The sequence below is a fragment of the Barbus barbus genome (assembly GCF_936440315.1).
Source record: "Barbus barbus genome assembly, chromosome: 41".
Taxonomy (NCBI): domain Eukaryota; kingdom Metazoa; phylum Chordata; class Actinopteri; order Cypriniformes; family Cyprinidae; genus Barbus; species Barbus barbus.
The window spans coordinates 2,141,751-2,158,080 of record NC_136719.1 but is presented as its reverse complement, the minus strand read 5'-3'; the positions used below and the strand labels follow the sequence as shown (position 1 = coordinate 2,158,080).

Sequence of the window (16,330 nt, the reverse complement as noted above, 5' to 3'; positions counted from 1 at the left end):
TGAACACACACCCGGAGCAGTGGGCAGCCAATGGCTGCGGCGCCTGGGGAGCAGTTGGTGGTTCGGTGCCTTGCTCAAGGGTCTCACCTCAGTCGTGGTATTGAGGGTGGAGAGAGTGTTGGTCATTCACTCCTCCACCTACAATCCCTGCCGGACCTGAGACTCAAACGTATTGTTAAAAGCACTATATAAATAAAGGTGACTTGACATAAAATGTATGTTCATCTGCTCCGGGAAAGAAAAAACAAACAAACAACCACTCTTTCAGTGAACATTTCACATTGAATATGTCACAAAACGTACACGGCGGTATGTATTTTGCTTCTTGCAAAAAAAAAAAAGGTACAGTTACAGTTTTGATTCAGTATTTTTTGCTTAGTTACCAAGTCAAGTGGTGTAATATCCTTTTGCAAACGGAATACTAATTAGTATTCAACTTTATTTATATTTTATATTTATATTTATGCATATTTATTACCACCTCTCTTTGTTTTTGCTACGATCAGTTTCTCATCATCTAAAGGAAGTCGCTGTTGATTTCATTGGAGAGTTGGCTGACTGCCACCTCACTTTGAGTGGAGCCAATGAGGATGCGTGCTGTCCTTTGGGGTGTGATGTCCAAGTAATGCCCAGTTTGTCCTTCTGGACAATGTCTGCATGACTGGTGGCTCTCGTTCAGTCCATTAGAGACCCACGTGAGGTTACACTTATCCTTTTTGTTCAGTTTTGAAAGGCTTGTTGTACTTTTTTGTTGGCTTTCTGTCTGACATATGCAGGGACAGAGTGTTCTCTTGCACCTTGTGGCGTCCCGGCATAGAGATTTTCTGAAGCTGGGCTTAAAGACGAGGTAGACCATTGGATTGTAGAGGGTGGATGACTTGGCAAACATGGCCGCCAGGGCAAACGCTATTGGAGGTACCAAGTCTGAATCAGTAAAGGCTGCCCACATGGATACCACAGCGTACGGGCTCCACGCCATCAGAAATCCAATACATACTGCCACCGACAGCTACATGATAAAGGGAAACACATACACAGACAAAAATATCAGCAAACATTTATTTGCAATATTGGGTCAGTGATATGATTGAATGATTTATGGATTACTAAGTGTATTCAAAAGGACATTAAAAAGCAATTCACCAACAATGAACACGCAAAACCTGATTTTTTCAAATGCGACATGTTTCTGGATCAAAATCTTTGTTGACTGTGGAACAACATTGTGCTTAACCGATCAGATTTGAAGAACCAGTTTACAGTTTTTGTGAAGTTTAGGCTTACAATCAGTGTTTGGTGCTTGTACATCGGTGTCATTCACCATTTCCTCAGATTTTAGGGATTACTCATGGTTTATGTTAGGTGTAGGGATATGGTCAGTACAACATTTTTGGATTAAAATGTTATTCCAGGGTCCAACAAAATATGTTGACCTAGGAACACATCTAACTGAGCAAAATCAGGACTTGCATGAATATACATTTGAATTCTAAAGTGAATATTAATATTTAATTTCTGAACAAAATTGTTGCTGGACCAAATATACTCAAAAAGGTACATAAGCTTATTTCCACTGCAAAATGAATGAATGATTGTAATTCTGACTTCTTTTCCTGCAATTCTGAGAAAAAAAAGAAATGCAAAACTGCATAATATAAATTTAGAATAGTGAGCTCCAAATAATAATAAAAAAGGTAATTGCAACATTTTTATTTCATAACTTTTTTTCCCTCAGAATTCCAAGAAAAATGACAGAATTGTGAAATATGAACTCATAATTTTGACGTGTTACCTACGCCAGTGGAGGCTGTTTGTGTAATGGTGTGCAGACTAAGCTCCATTTGTTTAATCTATTTTATGGTCCTATTAGTTCAGTGTTGGACTGTTTGCAACACTTACTGTCCACAGTCTCAAGACTCATCTCTGCTTGCTTTTCAGACATTTGATCAACACTTTGAAGAAAAGACTGAACTCACTGTCATCCTGCCAGACAGCCCATCAGTCCATCTATACTGTTCTGTTCTTCTGTTCAGCTTTGCCATTGAAACTGGCTGCTGCTCCACTGCTAACATTGCTTGTAATATTACTGTGATAAATTACTTGTTTGTCCTCTGTTAGTTAATTTCTATTAATGTAAATATCAGCTAAATAAATAAAATAAGAAGTGTATGACTATATCTAGTTTATGCATATTTTGTTTTCTTTAAGCATGCACTGCAGTTTTGTCATCAGCCACTAAATGCTTGAGTTCTTTTAAATCGGGTGGATTCTGATTAGCTGTCTATATTTAATAATAATAATAATACATTTTATTTGAAGACGCCTTTCAAAGCACTCAAGGACACCGTACAGTTAAGATCAAGATAAGATATAAAATCAAGACAACAACAACAATTAACATAAGATAATTTAAAATTGATCTGAGAAGGCTAATATAAACAAATAAGTTTTAAGACATGATTTAAAAGTAGTCAGACAGTCACTTTCTCTTATAGATTGTGGAAGAGAATTCCAGAGATTAGGAGCAGCACAACTAAATGCCCTAGACCCCATAGTGGCTAAGCGAACAGAAGGTACAACAAGGGAAAAATATGAAGAAGATCTTAGTGTACGCTTCGGGATGTAGATATGAAGCTAATCAGAAAGGTATGGGGGCGTGAGATTATGGAGAGTTTTAAAAGTGAGAAGCAGAATCTTGTACTCTATATTTAACAGGTAGCCAGTGTAGATGATAAAGAACTGGAGTGATATGCTTGACGGAGGAGGTTCTAGTAATTATACGAGCAGCTGAATTCTGGACCAACTGAAGTTTATGAAGGAGTTTGTGTGGTAGCCCAAATAGAAGAGAGTTACAGTAATCAATGCGCGAGGTAACTAGAGTATGTACAAGAATAGCTGTAGAATTTAATGTGAGGAATGGCCAAAGACGGCTAATGTTCCGTAGATGGAAATACGCAGACCGAGTAACTGTTCGCATGCTTTTCAAAGGATAAAGTACTATCGAGAACAACGCCCAGGCTTTTAACCTAAGTAGATGGGAAGATTATAGAATTATCAACAGAAAGTGAAAAACTATTAGATTTTAACAAATTGGATTTGGTACCAACTAGGAGAACCTCTGTTTTGTCAGTATTCAGCTTGAGAAAGTTACACAAAAACCAGGATTTAATCTCTTCTAAGCAATCCAAAAGAGAGGAGGAGAGAAGGGCAGAATTTGGCTTAGAAGACAAATAAAGCTGGGTGTCGTCAGCATAGCAATGAAAACTGATACCGTATTTCCTAAAAATGTAACCAAGGGGTAGTAAATAAATTACAAATAAAAGAGGGCCCAGAACAGAGCCCTGAGGAACACCAGCGGTAACAGGTGAAACATATGATTTTAAATTTTTAAGTTGAACAAATTGTGTGCGCCCAGAGAGATAAGATCTGAACCAACTAAGAGGGACACCAGTAATGCCAATAGAGAATAGTCTAAGAGAACTTGATGAGAGATTGTATCGAAGGCTGCGCTTAAATCAAGTAGAATGAGTATAGTTAAAAGTCCAGAATCAGCTGTCATCAACAGATCATTAATAACTTTTACCATGGCAGTCTCTGAAGAAAAGACAAATTGTAAATTGGGCAAAAGTTGGCAAAATTATTAGTGTCAGCTCCCGGTTTCTTAAGTCTTGGAGTTATTACAGCAGCCTTGAAAGATGAAGGAACCACACCAGAGGTGAGAGAGGAATGTATAATATCAATTACTACACCAGACAGAGAAAATAAACAGGCTTTAACCAGGTAAGTAGAGAGTGGGTCTAACAGACAAGTTGAAGACTTAGATTGTTTGATAAGACCTGATATTTCGTCAACAGTTGGAAGTTCAAAACTATAAAATAAGGACAAACGAGAATCATGGGAAGGTAAATACAACAGATCAGATGCCACAATATTTTGAGGGGTTAATTGTTGATGAATATTTTCAATTTTAGCATTTAAAAAAGTCATTAATTTATCACATAAATAATTAGAATATAAATGAGAGGGAAGGGTATCCGGCGGCCGTATCATATTATTTACTGCATTAAACAAAGATCTTGTATTCCCTTCATTTAACCCAATTATAGTAGAATAGTAATCAGACAGAATTAAATCGGATTTCCAGATATTTTTATTGTTCATCAACTAAAAAAAATAATAATCTAAAAGTGATTCCAATTATATCATTTTTGTATGTTGTTAACATTATAACTGTGGTGTAAAATTGTCTATTCTCACAGAAGGATAATTATTAAAACCCATGGGTAATGTTATAGTTATCATTCTTGGAGTGAAAGGAATGCTTGCCTTGATAATCACTAGTAATTGACATCACAAAGAATGAAAACCAGAACAAAACATCCACAAAAGTCCACATTTTAAAGTATGACACATTTTCCATTGTTTCATCTCTTTGTTATCATTCATGATTTAAAAAAGAAATAGTATTTTTTTTTCAAACATAAATGTGACCCTGAACCACAAAATCAGTCTTAAGTGTCAATTTTTCGCTGAATAAATAAGCTTTCCATTGATGTATGATTTGTTAGGATAGCAAAATATTTGGCCGAGATACAACGATTTGAAAATCTGGAATCTGAGGGTTCAAACAAATCAAAATATTGAGAAAATAGCCTTTAAAGTTATCCAAATGAAGTTCTTAGCAATGCATATTACTAATCAAAAATTAAGTTTTGATATATTTACGGTGGGAATTTTACTAAATATCTTCATGAAACATGATCTTTACTTAATATCCTAATGATTTTTGGCATAAAATAAAAATGTATAATTTTGACCCATACAGTGTATTTTTGGCTATTGCTACAAATATACCCCAGCGACTTAAGACTGCTTTTGTGCTCCAGGGTCACAAATATGATAACAATGATAACAATTTAAAAAAATGATGTGTACACTAAGTGTGCAAGATTTCAGGAGAATTTGTTATCAAGGTACCACTTTACAATAAAGGCCTTAATGCAATAACTTTTTAGTAAAACTATCAAAGAGCAATGGATTTGTTGAATTGTTATTGATATGAAATGATACAATATCCTACGATATTTATTGTTAATGATATATACATGTAGCAAAGTTACTTTCCGTTAGTTATTTGTCTAAATTATACTCAAAATATCAAAATAAAGTGTTACCAAAACTTTATTGTAAAGTGTTACTGTTATCACTTTTAACCTGGTTAATTATACCATTTGACATTTCAGTTATTTGGAAAGTTATTAAATGTCTTATATACAAGAAATGGTTGCAACCAGTGAGGAATCAGTATTTCTACCACTACCTCCAACAAGTTCAAAGGAAGTGGAATATCTATTCTCCTTCAACTCTTACCTTGACGAGAAGTGTCTGTACATTGGAGATTTTGTTCTGAGTAGAGACGTGCTGCTGCACTGCATTCTGGGCCCCCCGGACCGTCACCAAGATGAGCATGTAGGAGAGGAAGATGATGGTGCAGGGGACGATGTAGCAGAAGAAGAAGAGGCAGACGATGTAGATCATGGCAGGTGTGTTGTAGCTGGGCGCGTGCCAGTCGATGCAGCAGGCCGTGCCGTAAGGCTCTGAGCTGTACTGACCCCAGCCTGAGAGCGGACCTACTGCAAACACTGCAGCGTAACACCACACCCCAACCACCAGCAGACGCGCGTGGGACGGGGAGAACTTATTACCTGATCAAACAAAAACAGAGCATGGCAGATTGATCATTTTCAAAATAGCATTCTGGCATACAATTCCTGCAGTGCATAGTATTCCAGCTGTATCTCATATGCTAATTTCAGGTGCACTTTAGTAGACAGTGTGAGCAAATAAATGGACATTTGGAGTTAATGTCTTTTAATTATTTTTTCCTCTGTCACTGACACTCTGCCAAAACGAACTCGTAACCTTGGGGGAAAAAATGGCTTAATTACATACTGTATGACAAGTTCATTTTCAAAGAAGATAACAATTTTCGAAAATCTTTAAATCAAACTGCAGTTGGGTTATTTTGATTAAGTAAAAATGGTTACACTTCATTTTGATAGTGCACTTTAGGCTTTCTACTAACTATAAGTACTGTTGTAACTACATGTCAACTAATTCTCATTCATTTGCAACTACATATCTACTAACTCTCAGAGTAGACTCTTAGGGTAGGTTTAGGGTTAGTAGAACAAGTTGACATATACTTGCAAAGTTTCTGATAGTCAGTATGTTGTATGTTGTGGATCCATCAAAATAAAGTGTTAGAAGATATTGAGCAGACAGTCTACTAATACTCTAATGACTGCTAGTTGACAGGTAGGTGCAAAGTTACTTACTGTTAGTAGAATGTCTAAAGTGGACTATCGGAATAAAATGTTACCGTAAAAATAACTAAAACAATATAGCTAACACAATAAAAACATATAATTAAAAAATATATATTATAAATTATAATGATATTATAAATAATTAGCAAATTTAATAAAAACTGAGTTATCTGTTTTTGCAAATAAACTCTTCATATGTAAATAGAGTTATGTGTTCCATAGTAGCCTGCATAGCAAAATACATTCAACTCTCTTAACGTCAAGGTGAGGTGTAGGAGAAACGCACGGATACGATGAAAATAATGGTAAACAGTCTTTAATACATCCACATAAAAGTAATCCACATCAGGTAGGCAGGATACACACACATAGGTAATGGTAACGAGACCAGACAAACAAACACTCAACAGAATACAACTTATAAGAGGAATGTAAATGAGGATAATGACTAGACACACCTGAAAATAATGACGCAATCAGACATAGACAGAAACTAGCCCTGCATCCCAATGTGCATACTATCCACGCTATCTGCCCTAAATAGTAATGAAAATGACTAATGTCACATAGAATTTAGGATGGATAGTATGCACATTGGGACGCAGGCTGTCACACTGAGCACATGAGGAATGAAAACACAAACAGTCCTAGGGTGTGACACTTCACCAGTTTCTCTTATTACATAGAATCACAGCAATGAAATGCAGTAATCTGTGAAATTTTAAATTTTAATTTTAAACATCCATCTCCTGTTTTGCCATTTTTTTGCATTATAAGCTAAAAGTAGTACTTATTCAAATGCTGAATATGACACTTCAGCTTCAGCACAACAGCATCACAATATGTGACTGTGAATGAGTCAGAACCTCTGTAACTTACCGTAAAAGAGGGCAGACAGAGTTAGCCTGTAGGAAAATATTATCTCTCCAGTAAAGGAAAGGGTTTAAGTATACAGCTAAACTCACTCGCAGCAATGAGTGAGCGAGTAGGGTTATAATCACATTAGCCTTTGGCTTTAAAGTACCACCATAAAAATAAAAACTTTACAAAGCAAGCATTTTACAATGGGTAAATATGAGCAGTGTACAATTAGCAGGCGTGTAATTGTTAATCTGACCATTTTCAAGCTAGCCTAGATTTCTCTGCCTCCACTGAACATTCATCCCACCACAAATCATGATACATTATTTCCATATTTTATCTTCCGTTTATCATTTAATGTGTGAATAATGTTTTTATGTAAATAAAAGCCTGTACATCATATAAAGCAAACTTGTCAAAACACTTTGATTAAACCACTCAATTCATACTGATTTTCATTTCTGATGTATTTTTGAACATTTTAAAGCACCAAGTTGTGGTGTAATGTATTTTCTGTGGAGGGAGACAAATCTCTCAGGTTTCTCAGGTTTAAACTCGGAATAACACGAGTAGATATGATCCATTTAATATGAAACAGCTAAGCTTGAATAATTGAATTTATAATTAATTTATATAATCTTGGTTTTGAAAGAAAGGAGACTTGCTCTCGACATCCAGAATTGCTGTTTTACTCCACAAACTATTTGAAGTACAAACCAGCTCAACACAATATGGCCTGTACTTCACGGAAACAAAAGAATATGAATGAACCCCTCCAGGAAGGATCTGGCTGTGTACATGCATTTAAAGGAAGAGAGTCACAGTCTCATCACAAGTGAAGAGACAGATGGTTTGAGAGAGAAGGCAGCTTCTGTGATAAATGTTATTTATTCTGAACAGCAGCTTCTCATCATGTTTACAATTCAAACCATCAAGTGACAACAAGGAGCAAAGTGTGTCAAACGAGCAGTGTGTAAAATGTTCATGAAAGTATTATTATAGAAACTCTCACATTTTGATTGATGAGCTTTATGATGTTGTGGTATATTGTCATTGAGGTTAAATACTGGGTAATTGCCACATGCCTTGATGTTCTTGAGTTAATGTCCCAAGAAACACATTTTAAGGGCAAGATCAGGCACATGACGGTTATCTCATCTGGACAAAACTCAGCAGTTTAAATGAATAAATAATTATAATAAATTACCCACTGACAGTGAGAATTCATTCATGATTTACTCATATTATTTTAAACCTCAATGGAGCACAAAAACAGATGTCAGACCTGGAGTGGCAACAAAATGAAGGAGAGGACTCTCATAGAAGGAAACCTGTCATAAGAATAAAGGTGGCTGTTTTTGTCAAACTGGAGAACAGACTACATGTATGCAAATGTGACCTGCAACAGCATGATCACATTTCACACCTCCCACACAATCACATCTTATGATAATAAAGTTTAAATACAGATGATTCTTCACTACCAGATAACTAATGAAAACACCCTGCAGAGAAAAACATCCTCAAAATCCAAATGATTATGAAAGCAATATGCAACATAAGCATCAATATTGGAAGGAGCTGTGGAAGGTGGAGGGTTTCTGAAATGTGCTGCAACTGCTACCACAAGCACTAGCCAAGTATTTGAGCAACGAGCTCATTGGCCACCGATACAAGAGAGAACCAATCAGCTGTGCCATGTGATAATGATGCCATTATGTCATATTGAGTTAGACCTATCTGACTGCGCCATCAAGAGTTTCATGCCAGAACTTTGGATGTATACCCCTCCAAAATAAATAAATAAAGAAAAAATAAAGAAAATCACAATATTAATTAATTTGTTGGCTGCTTAACACTTTCCAACACTCTTAGAAATATGCAGAAATTGCACCACTAGGGGTAGTGCCCTGGAACAGTGCCCTCGAAACCACAGCTTTGTACTTTATTTGCACCTAAAGTGTTCATATAGTAGCTCCATAAGGCAGTGTTTATTAACTATAGTTTCAGGGATGAACCTACCAAATTGATTTAGATGTCTCACTACTTAAAACACCTAATTCAGCTCATCAGTTTCTTAGTGTGTTGAAAAGGGTGACTGGGCACCCTGATCTAAAACATTGTGAGAGGTGGGTCCTGAGAATGAGAGCTGAGAAACACTCCTCTATGGTTCTTATACCTAAGATAAAAAGTTTATTTTTGGGTACTGGGCTAGTAACAAACTGTTGTATGCCTTAAAAAGATGCAATTTTTGCACTTTTTTTCCCTGACAGTCAAGCAAGCTAATATAACATATAGAATTCAACTGATATACTGGTACCAAAAGTGTGTTTTTGCAGTTATGGCATAGAAGAACCATTTTTGGTTTCCAAAAGAAACTCTCAGCGAACAGTTCCTAAAAGTATCATTTTGAAGAACATTTGAAAGGTTTCATTGATGTTCAAGGTGTTGCCAATAAAGAACCTTTATTTTTCAGAATCAGAATCAGAATGAGCTTTATTGGCCAAGTATGTTTACACATACAAGGAATTTGTTGTATTGACAGAAGCTCCACAGTGCAACAGAAAGACAGCAACAGGACAGGACACAGATAATAAAATAATAATATACAAATAGCCAAATAGGCAATGTACGAAGCAGCAAAAACACAATATATAATATAGACAACTATGTATGTACAGGTCAAGTATGTGCAAATTAGAAACGAGAAAATAAAAATAAAATAAGTGAGTGTGGTGAATGGATAATGTATTATAGTTGTGTGTTCCACGTTTATTGTTGAGTGTTCATGAGATGGATTGCCTGAGGGAAGAAACTGTTCCTGTGTCTGGTCATTCTGGTGCTCAGAGCTCTGTAGTGTCGACCAGACGGTAACAGTTCAAAGAGGGAGTGTGCTGGGTCTGAGGGGTCCAGAGTGATTTTACCAGACCTTTTGCTCACTCTGGATAAGTACAGTTCTTGGAGAGTGGGGAGGGTTGTACCAATGATTCGCTCAGCAGTCCGGACTACCCTCCGTAGTCTTCTGAGGTCAGATTTGGTAGCTGAGCTGAACCAGACAGTTATTGAAGTGCAGAGGATGGTTCAATGATGGCGGAGTAGAACTGTTTCAGCAGCTCCTGTGGCAGATTGAACTTCCTCAGCTGGCGAAGGAAGTACAACCTCTGCTGGGCCTTTCTGACAATGGAGTCTATGTGAATATCCCACTTCAGGTCCTGAGAGATGGTGGTGCCCAGGAATCTGAATGACTCCACTGCAGTCAAAGTGCTGTTCATGATTGTGAGTGGGGGGAGGGCAGGGCGGTTTCTCCTGAAGTCCATGATCATCTCCACAGTTTTGAGCGAGTTAAGCTCCAGGTTGTTAAGACTGCACCAGACAGCCAGCTCCTTAACCTCCTGTCTGTAAGCAGACTCGTCACCGTCCTGGATGAGGCAGATCAGTGTGGTGTCGTCTGCAAACTTCAGGAGCTTGACATAGGGGACTTTAGAGGTGCAGTCATTGGTGTAGAGGGAGAAGAGCAGTGGGGAGAGCACACAGCTCTGAGGAGCTCCAATGCTGATGGTACGAGTGTCGGATGTGAATTTACCAAGCTTTACTAACTGCCGTCTGTCTGTCAGGAAGCTGTTGATCCACTGACAGACAGAGGTGGGGACGGAGAGCTGGGTTAGTTTATTTTGAAGGTTGTCCATGATGATGGTGTTAAAAGCGGAGCTGAAGTCCACAAACAGGATCCTCACATAAGTCCCTGGTCTGTCCAGATGCTGCAGGATGAAGTGCAGTCCCATGTTGACTGTATCATCCACAGACCTGTTTGCTCTGTATGGCAAACTGCAGGGGGTCCAGTAAGGGACCAGTGATGTCCTTCAGATAAGCCAAAACCAGACTTTCAAATGATTTCATGGCTACAGACGTTAGAGCCACAGGTCTGTAGTCATTAAGTCCAGTAATTTTGGGTTTCTTTGGGACGGGGATGATGGTGAAGCGTTTGAAGCATGAGGGGACTTCACACAGCTCCAGTGATCTGTTGAAGAGCTGTGTGGAGATGGGGGCCAGCTAGTCAGAGCAGGATTTCAGACAGGCTGGTGACACACCGTCTGGGCCTGGTGCTTTCCTTCTTTTGTTCTTTCTGAAGACCTGGCACACATCTTCTTCGCTGATTTGAATTGTAGGTGTGGGGGAGAGGAGGGTTGCTGGAGGTGTTAATGGTTGTGTGGAGAGGTGTTCAGGGCGGGTGTGGGGTGTTTTTTTAAAACGACAATAAAACTTGTTCAAGTCGTCTGTCAGTTGTTGATTCTCCAGAGTGCTGGGGGATGGTGTCTTGTAACTGGTGATATCCTGCATGCCTTTCCACACTGAAGCAGGATCACTGGCAGAGAATTTGTTTCTTAGCTTGTCAGAATAATTCCTCTTTGTCACTCTGATCTCCCTTTCCAGTGTGTATTTGGCCTGTTTGTACAATACTTTATCCCCCTTTCTGTAAGCATCTTCTTTGGCCTGACGGAAGCTGTCTGAGTTTTGCAGTAAACCATGGTTTGTCATTGTTGTAGATTAGATGAGTCCTGTTAGGAATGCACATATCCTCACAGAAACTGATATAAGATGTTACAGTCCCTGTGAGCTCGTCCAGATCGATGGCAGCGGCTTTAAAAACAGACCAATCAGTGAGAGAGAAACAGGCTTGTAAGTCCCGCTCTGTTTCATTAGTCCATCTTTTAACAGATCTTAATACAGGCTTTGCAGATTTAAGTTTCTGCCTGTAGGTCAGAATAAGATGAACAGTGATCAGAGAGTCCTAAAGCTGCTCGTGGAACCGAGTGATATGCGTCCTTTATCGCTGTGTAACAGTGATCCAATATATTACTGTCTCTGGTGGGACATGTGATGTGCTGTCTGTATTTTGGCAGTTCGCGGGAGAGATTTGCTTTATTAAAGTCCCCGAGAATGATTAAAACAGAGTCTGGGTGTTGTTGCTCACTCTCTGTGATCAGATCAGCGAGTTTCTGTAAAGCTGAGCTCACGTGTGCTTGCGGTGGAATGTAGACACTCACGAGAATGAACGAGCAGAACTCCCGCGGCGAATAGAACGGCTTGCAGTTAACGAAGAGCGTTTCTAGATCTGAACAGCACATCTTCTTTAACACAGTTACATCTGTACACCACCTCTCATTGATGTAAAAGCACGTCTCGCCGCCGTGCGATTTCCCAGTTGATTCTGCGTCGCGATCTGCTGTGATCAGCGTGAAATTAGACAGATGAATCACGCTGTCTGGTATGTCGGCATTTAGCCAGGTTTCCGTGAAACACAGAGCAGAAGAGTTAGAAAAATCCTTGTTTGTCCGGGAGAGCAGAAGGAGTTTGTTTGTTTTGTTGGGTAGAGAGTGGAGATTCGCCAGATGGATGCTAGGCATCGGCATTCGAAATCCACGCTGTCTGAGCTTCACAAGTGCGCCAGCTCTCTTTCCCCGCCTGCGCCTCCTGTAGCGTTTGACCAGAGCTACGGCTCCGCCAACTACAATGTCCAGCAAAACGTCTGCAAAATCAAAATCCGGTAAAAGATATTTTGGTGTTTGTTCTGCCGAATGTTCAGCAGGTCATCCCTGGTAAAACTGATTGTATTTGAAAAACAAAAAACAGGAAAAACAAACAAAAACAGTACAAACACTGGAGAGCAACGCACAATAGCTGCCATCAGCGGCGCCATCTAGTAGTCTTGTACAACATTTTAAGAGTGTACTTAACAATTCATTCAGATTGTAGAGCCAGAGCTATAATTATTGCTTTAGTGAGAGGCTGTGTCTGTGCACGCCACTCACTTGACTCTCCATGGGATTCCAGCATGTTATATAATCATTTTATGTGGTCTCAGATTTTAGAGATCTTTGCTTCATTTTCATTTCATGGGATTGAATTATTGCTGCTCTCCGAGAGTTTGAAGGTACAAACCAGAAATAGATTTCGTAGAGGGCCATCTGAATGGAGCTTTGTGAGCATTAAAAAAACTGAGGAGTTGCTGGAGACATTGTGTGTTCAATGATATCTCAAAAATCATATGTATGCTGTTTTTTATGTATTTCAAATTGGCCACATAGTTTTCCTGATATTTTTTGGTCCTTGTGTTTTTTTTAAAATGGAAATGTATAAATAATACAAAGTGTAGGCCTATTTGAAAAATAACAAGAATACGGTCTTTATCCCTTTGTTTTGACATGCATCTGATTTATTATTTATTTGGCAGAGATTTCCTGTTTCACACTGTAAGAGAGCAGAAGCAGCACATGCATGTTGTTTTTACATGATAAAAATACTGTAACTTAAGCTATACCTATAGCAATTTTAATATATTTTGTTTTATTTTTAAGCAATTCGTGGCAACAGTGTGTTTTTGTTTTCTTTGTCACACAGTCCTGAAAGTCATTTTGTGACATCCTTTATCTTTTGAAATGACTGTTTTCTTGTGTCAAACCGTGATGATTTTGACAATAAACAATGCACTGCCACTTTAATTGAGGCTAAGCAATGCAGCGAAAATAGACATGATGCCAAAATGATCACAACGCTGCTCCTATAGCATCGGCCAGCCCTGATGCCAGTTAGTTAAATGGTGTAAGACAGCTCTCTTATCACAGCAGTCTGGCTCTCCTTGACATGTTGCTCAGTGAAATCAGAATAAAAAGGCACCTTCATCAATCATTTGTTGGGTTGGGTTGCATTTAATAGCAAGAGTCATGGGTGGGTGGCAGTTTCAAGGCTGCTGCGTTGCAGAAATTGAGCTGCTGCTCACCCAAATACACACTCATCACCCTGTTTCTCCCCTCATATGCTTGATTTCACCATACAACTGATAACACAAACAATCAATCCATAAAAACTGCAGACACAAAACAATTTGCCTCTGCAGGAATGACTCCTAATTCTGATTGAATTAGTTTGTTGTATTAAAGCTACAAACACACTACTGATCATATATTTTATATTAGGAACAAATTTAACTGGTGTCTGTTTGCTATACATGGTCCGCAGTTTGAGTATGAGACCCCTGCTTTAAGGTTTGTGTCTTTAAGAAATTTTTAAAAGACAAATCCATTTAAAAAATTTAGGGGCAGTCGTGGTCTAATGTATAGAGAGTTGGACTTGTAACCTGAAGGTCGTGGGTTCGAGTCTCAGGTCCGGCAGGGATTGTAGGTGGGGGAGTGACACCTAAGTCGTGGTCTCAATACCACGACTGAGGTGAGACCATTGAGCAAGGCACCGAACCCCCAACTGCTCCCCGGGTGCTGCAGCATTAGCTGCCCACTGCTCCGGGTGTATGTTCACTACTGTGTGTACACTTGGATGGGTTAAATGCAGAGCACAAATTCTGAGTATGGGTCACCATACTTGGCCACACATCACTTCCCTTTCCCCCTTTAAAATGAATCACTGAAGTAAGTATGACTTGAGCCCCCATCTGACGTGACGTGTTATGTAACAACCTATTGTTGTTATATAGGTGTAATGGCTATATAGGTCTTCTGTCTATCAAGACTCTCAAGTTATAAGCAGTTTCTTTCTGTCATTCTTTGACATTTCCCATCTCCTTTTGTTGCTGTCCTTCTCTTGAGCAGTCTTGTTTCTTTGTCTGAAGCACTGGGCGTGTTGTTTTCATCCTTGTAAGGAACGAGACTGGCTTTGACATTTTCAACGCAATTACTAACCTGACTCTCACACAAAAACTAAAATAATTATTTTCCAGCTGTGTCCTGCTGAAATGTTCATCTGCAGCATCATGGACTGTCCACTCAAACCAATCAAACTCCTGCAGTGTGACATTAACAGTCCAAAGTTAATGTCACAGTTTATCACAAAGGCAGAGCCTCAAAAAATATATAATATTTCAATTTTATTCAAAATGTCTATATTATATTCTAGATTCCACAACTGTTCATCTGCTTCCCAGTGTAAGTAACTCAGACGAATACAATGTATACGCTAAATTTACGCTCAGGGACTGAATTAATTGAACTGAATTAAGTGGTTTTAACCTGAATTACATTAGCACAGTACACACACCTCCTGCTAATCAAACCTAGCACCATGCTAAACCAATGCTAGCAACAGTTGAGCTACAGGTACATGTGTTCACTTTTGAAAAACAGCTACCTAGAGAGTCAGAGCAGAGAATCATCGTTGTTAGCAGGGTTTAATGAAGAAATCAGAGGTTTATCTTATTATCAGTGGGTTGTTGCTTCTTGCCCAGAGAATGATGACTCATTGTCTTTACTTCTGCAAGACATATTGAATTATTTCCCATCCCACAACTACTTTCCATCCAACCTCCAAGTGCTTGTTTAATTTGTACAAATGTATACAAATTGAAAAATACGGTAACACTTTGCAATACGGTAGGACTAATATGCATTAATTCATGCTTAACTAATGCACAGATAATCATGAGTTAATGGATAACTCATGAAGAACTAAACCATTTATTAAATTACTGCATCAGCAACTAATTAACACTCTATATGATTCATAGATTATGTAATCAAATAGTTATTAGTGAAATGTGTAATATTGTATTAATTCCCTAATAACACATTATATTAAGTAATAGTGTAAAATCATGTGTTAATTACCACATTTGCAAATATATCTTTATGTTATGACTTTACTTGTTGAGGCACATGACTAGCTAACTAATTAAAAATCCATAACCATAATGACATATTACTCAACAATTAGTTGATAGTTCTGTGCCTCAACAAGTAAAGTCATAGCATAATGGTACCTTTGCAGATAATTAGCTACTGATTAATTAAAGCAGACAACTGGAAGTTGAAGTGCACAGCTTTGGCCACATATGAATTAACAATTAACATATGAATTTACACCATTAGTTAATATAATATGTTATTAGGGAACTAATACATTATGACACATTTAACTAATAACCATTTATTTATTAATTAATTAATGAATCATATAGAATGTTCATTAGTTGCTGATGCAGTAATAATTAATAAATTATTTAGTGAGTTAACTTGTGAATATCTGTGCCTTAGTTAAGCATTAATTGATGCATATTTGTGCACCCCTATTGTAAAGTGCTACCAAAAATACACTTTTTAACATTATATAATAATGTTCTAACATTACAATTCTAA

General features: G+C 38.0%; 1 protein-coding gene across 1 annotated transcript in view; it reads right to left on the bottom strand.

Moving 5' to 3' along the window:
- Positions 1–517: 517 nt before the first annotated feature.
- LOC306860481 (opsin-5-like) overlaps positions 518–16,330 on the bottom strand; it is a gene marked incomplete at both ends in the record, with an annotated part of 38,600 nt that continues 22,787 nt past the window's right edge. Inside the window, 2 exons of the mRNA XM_079402217.1 lie at positions 518–1,009; positions 5,371–5,705. Of these exons, the coding sequence (XP_079258343.1) occupies positions 518–1,009; positions 5,371–5,705 (827 nt within the window). The remainder of the gene's footprint in view (positions 1,010–5,370; positions 5,706–16,330) is intronic.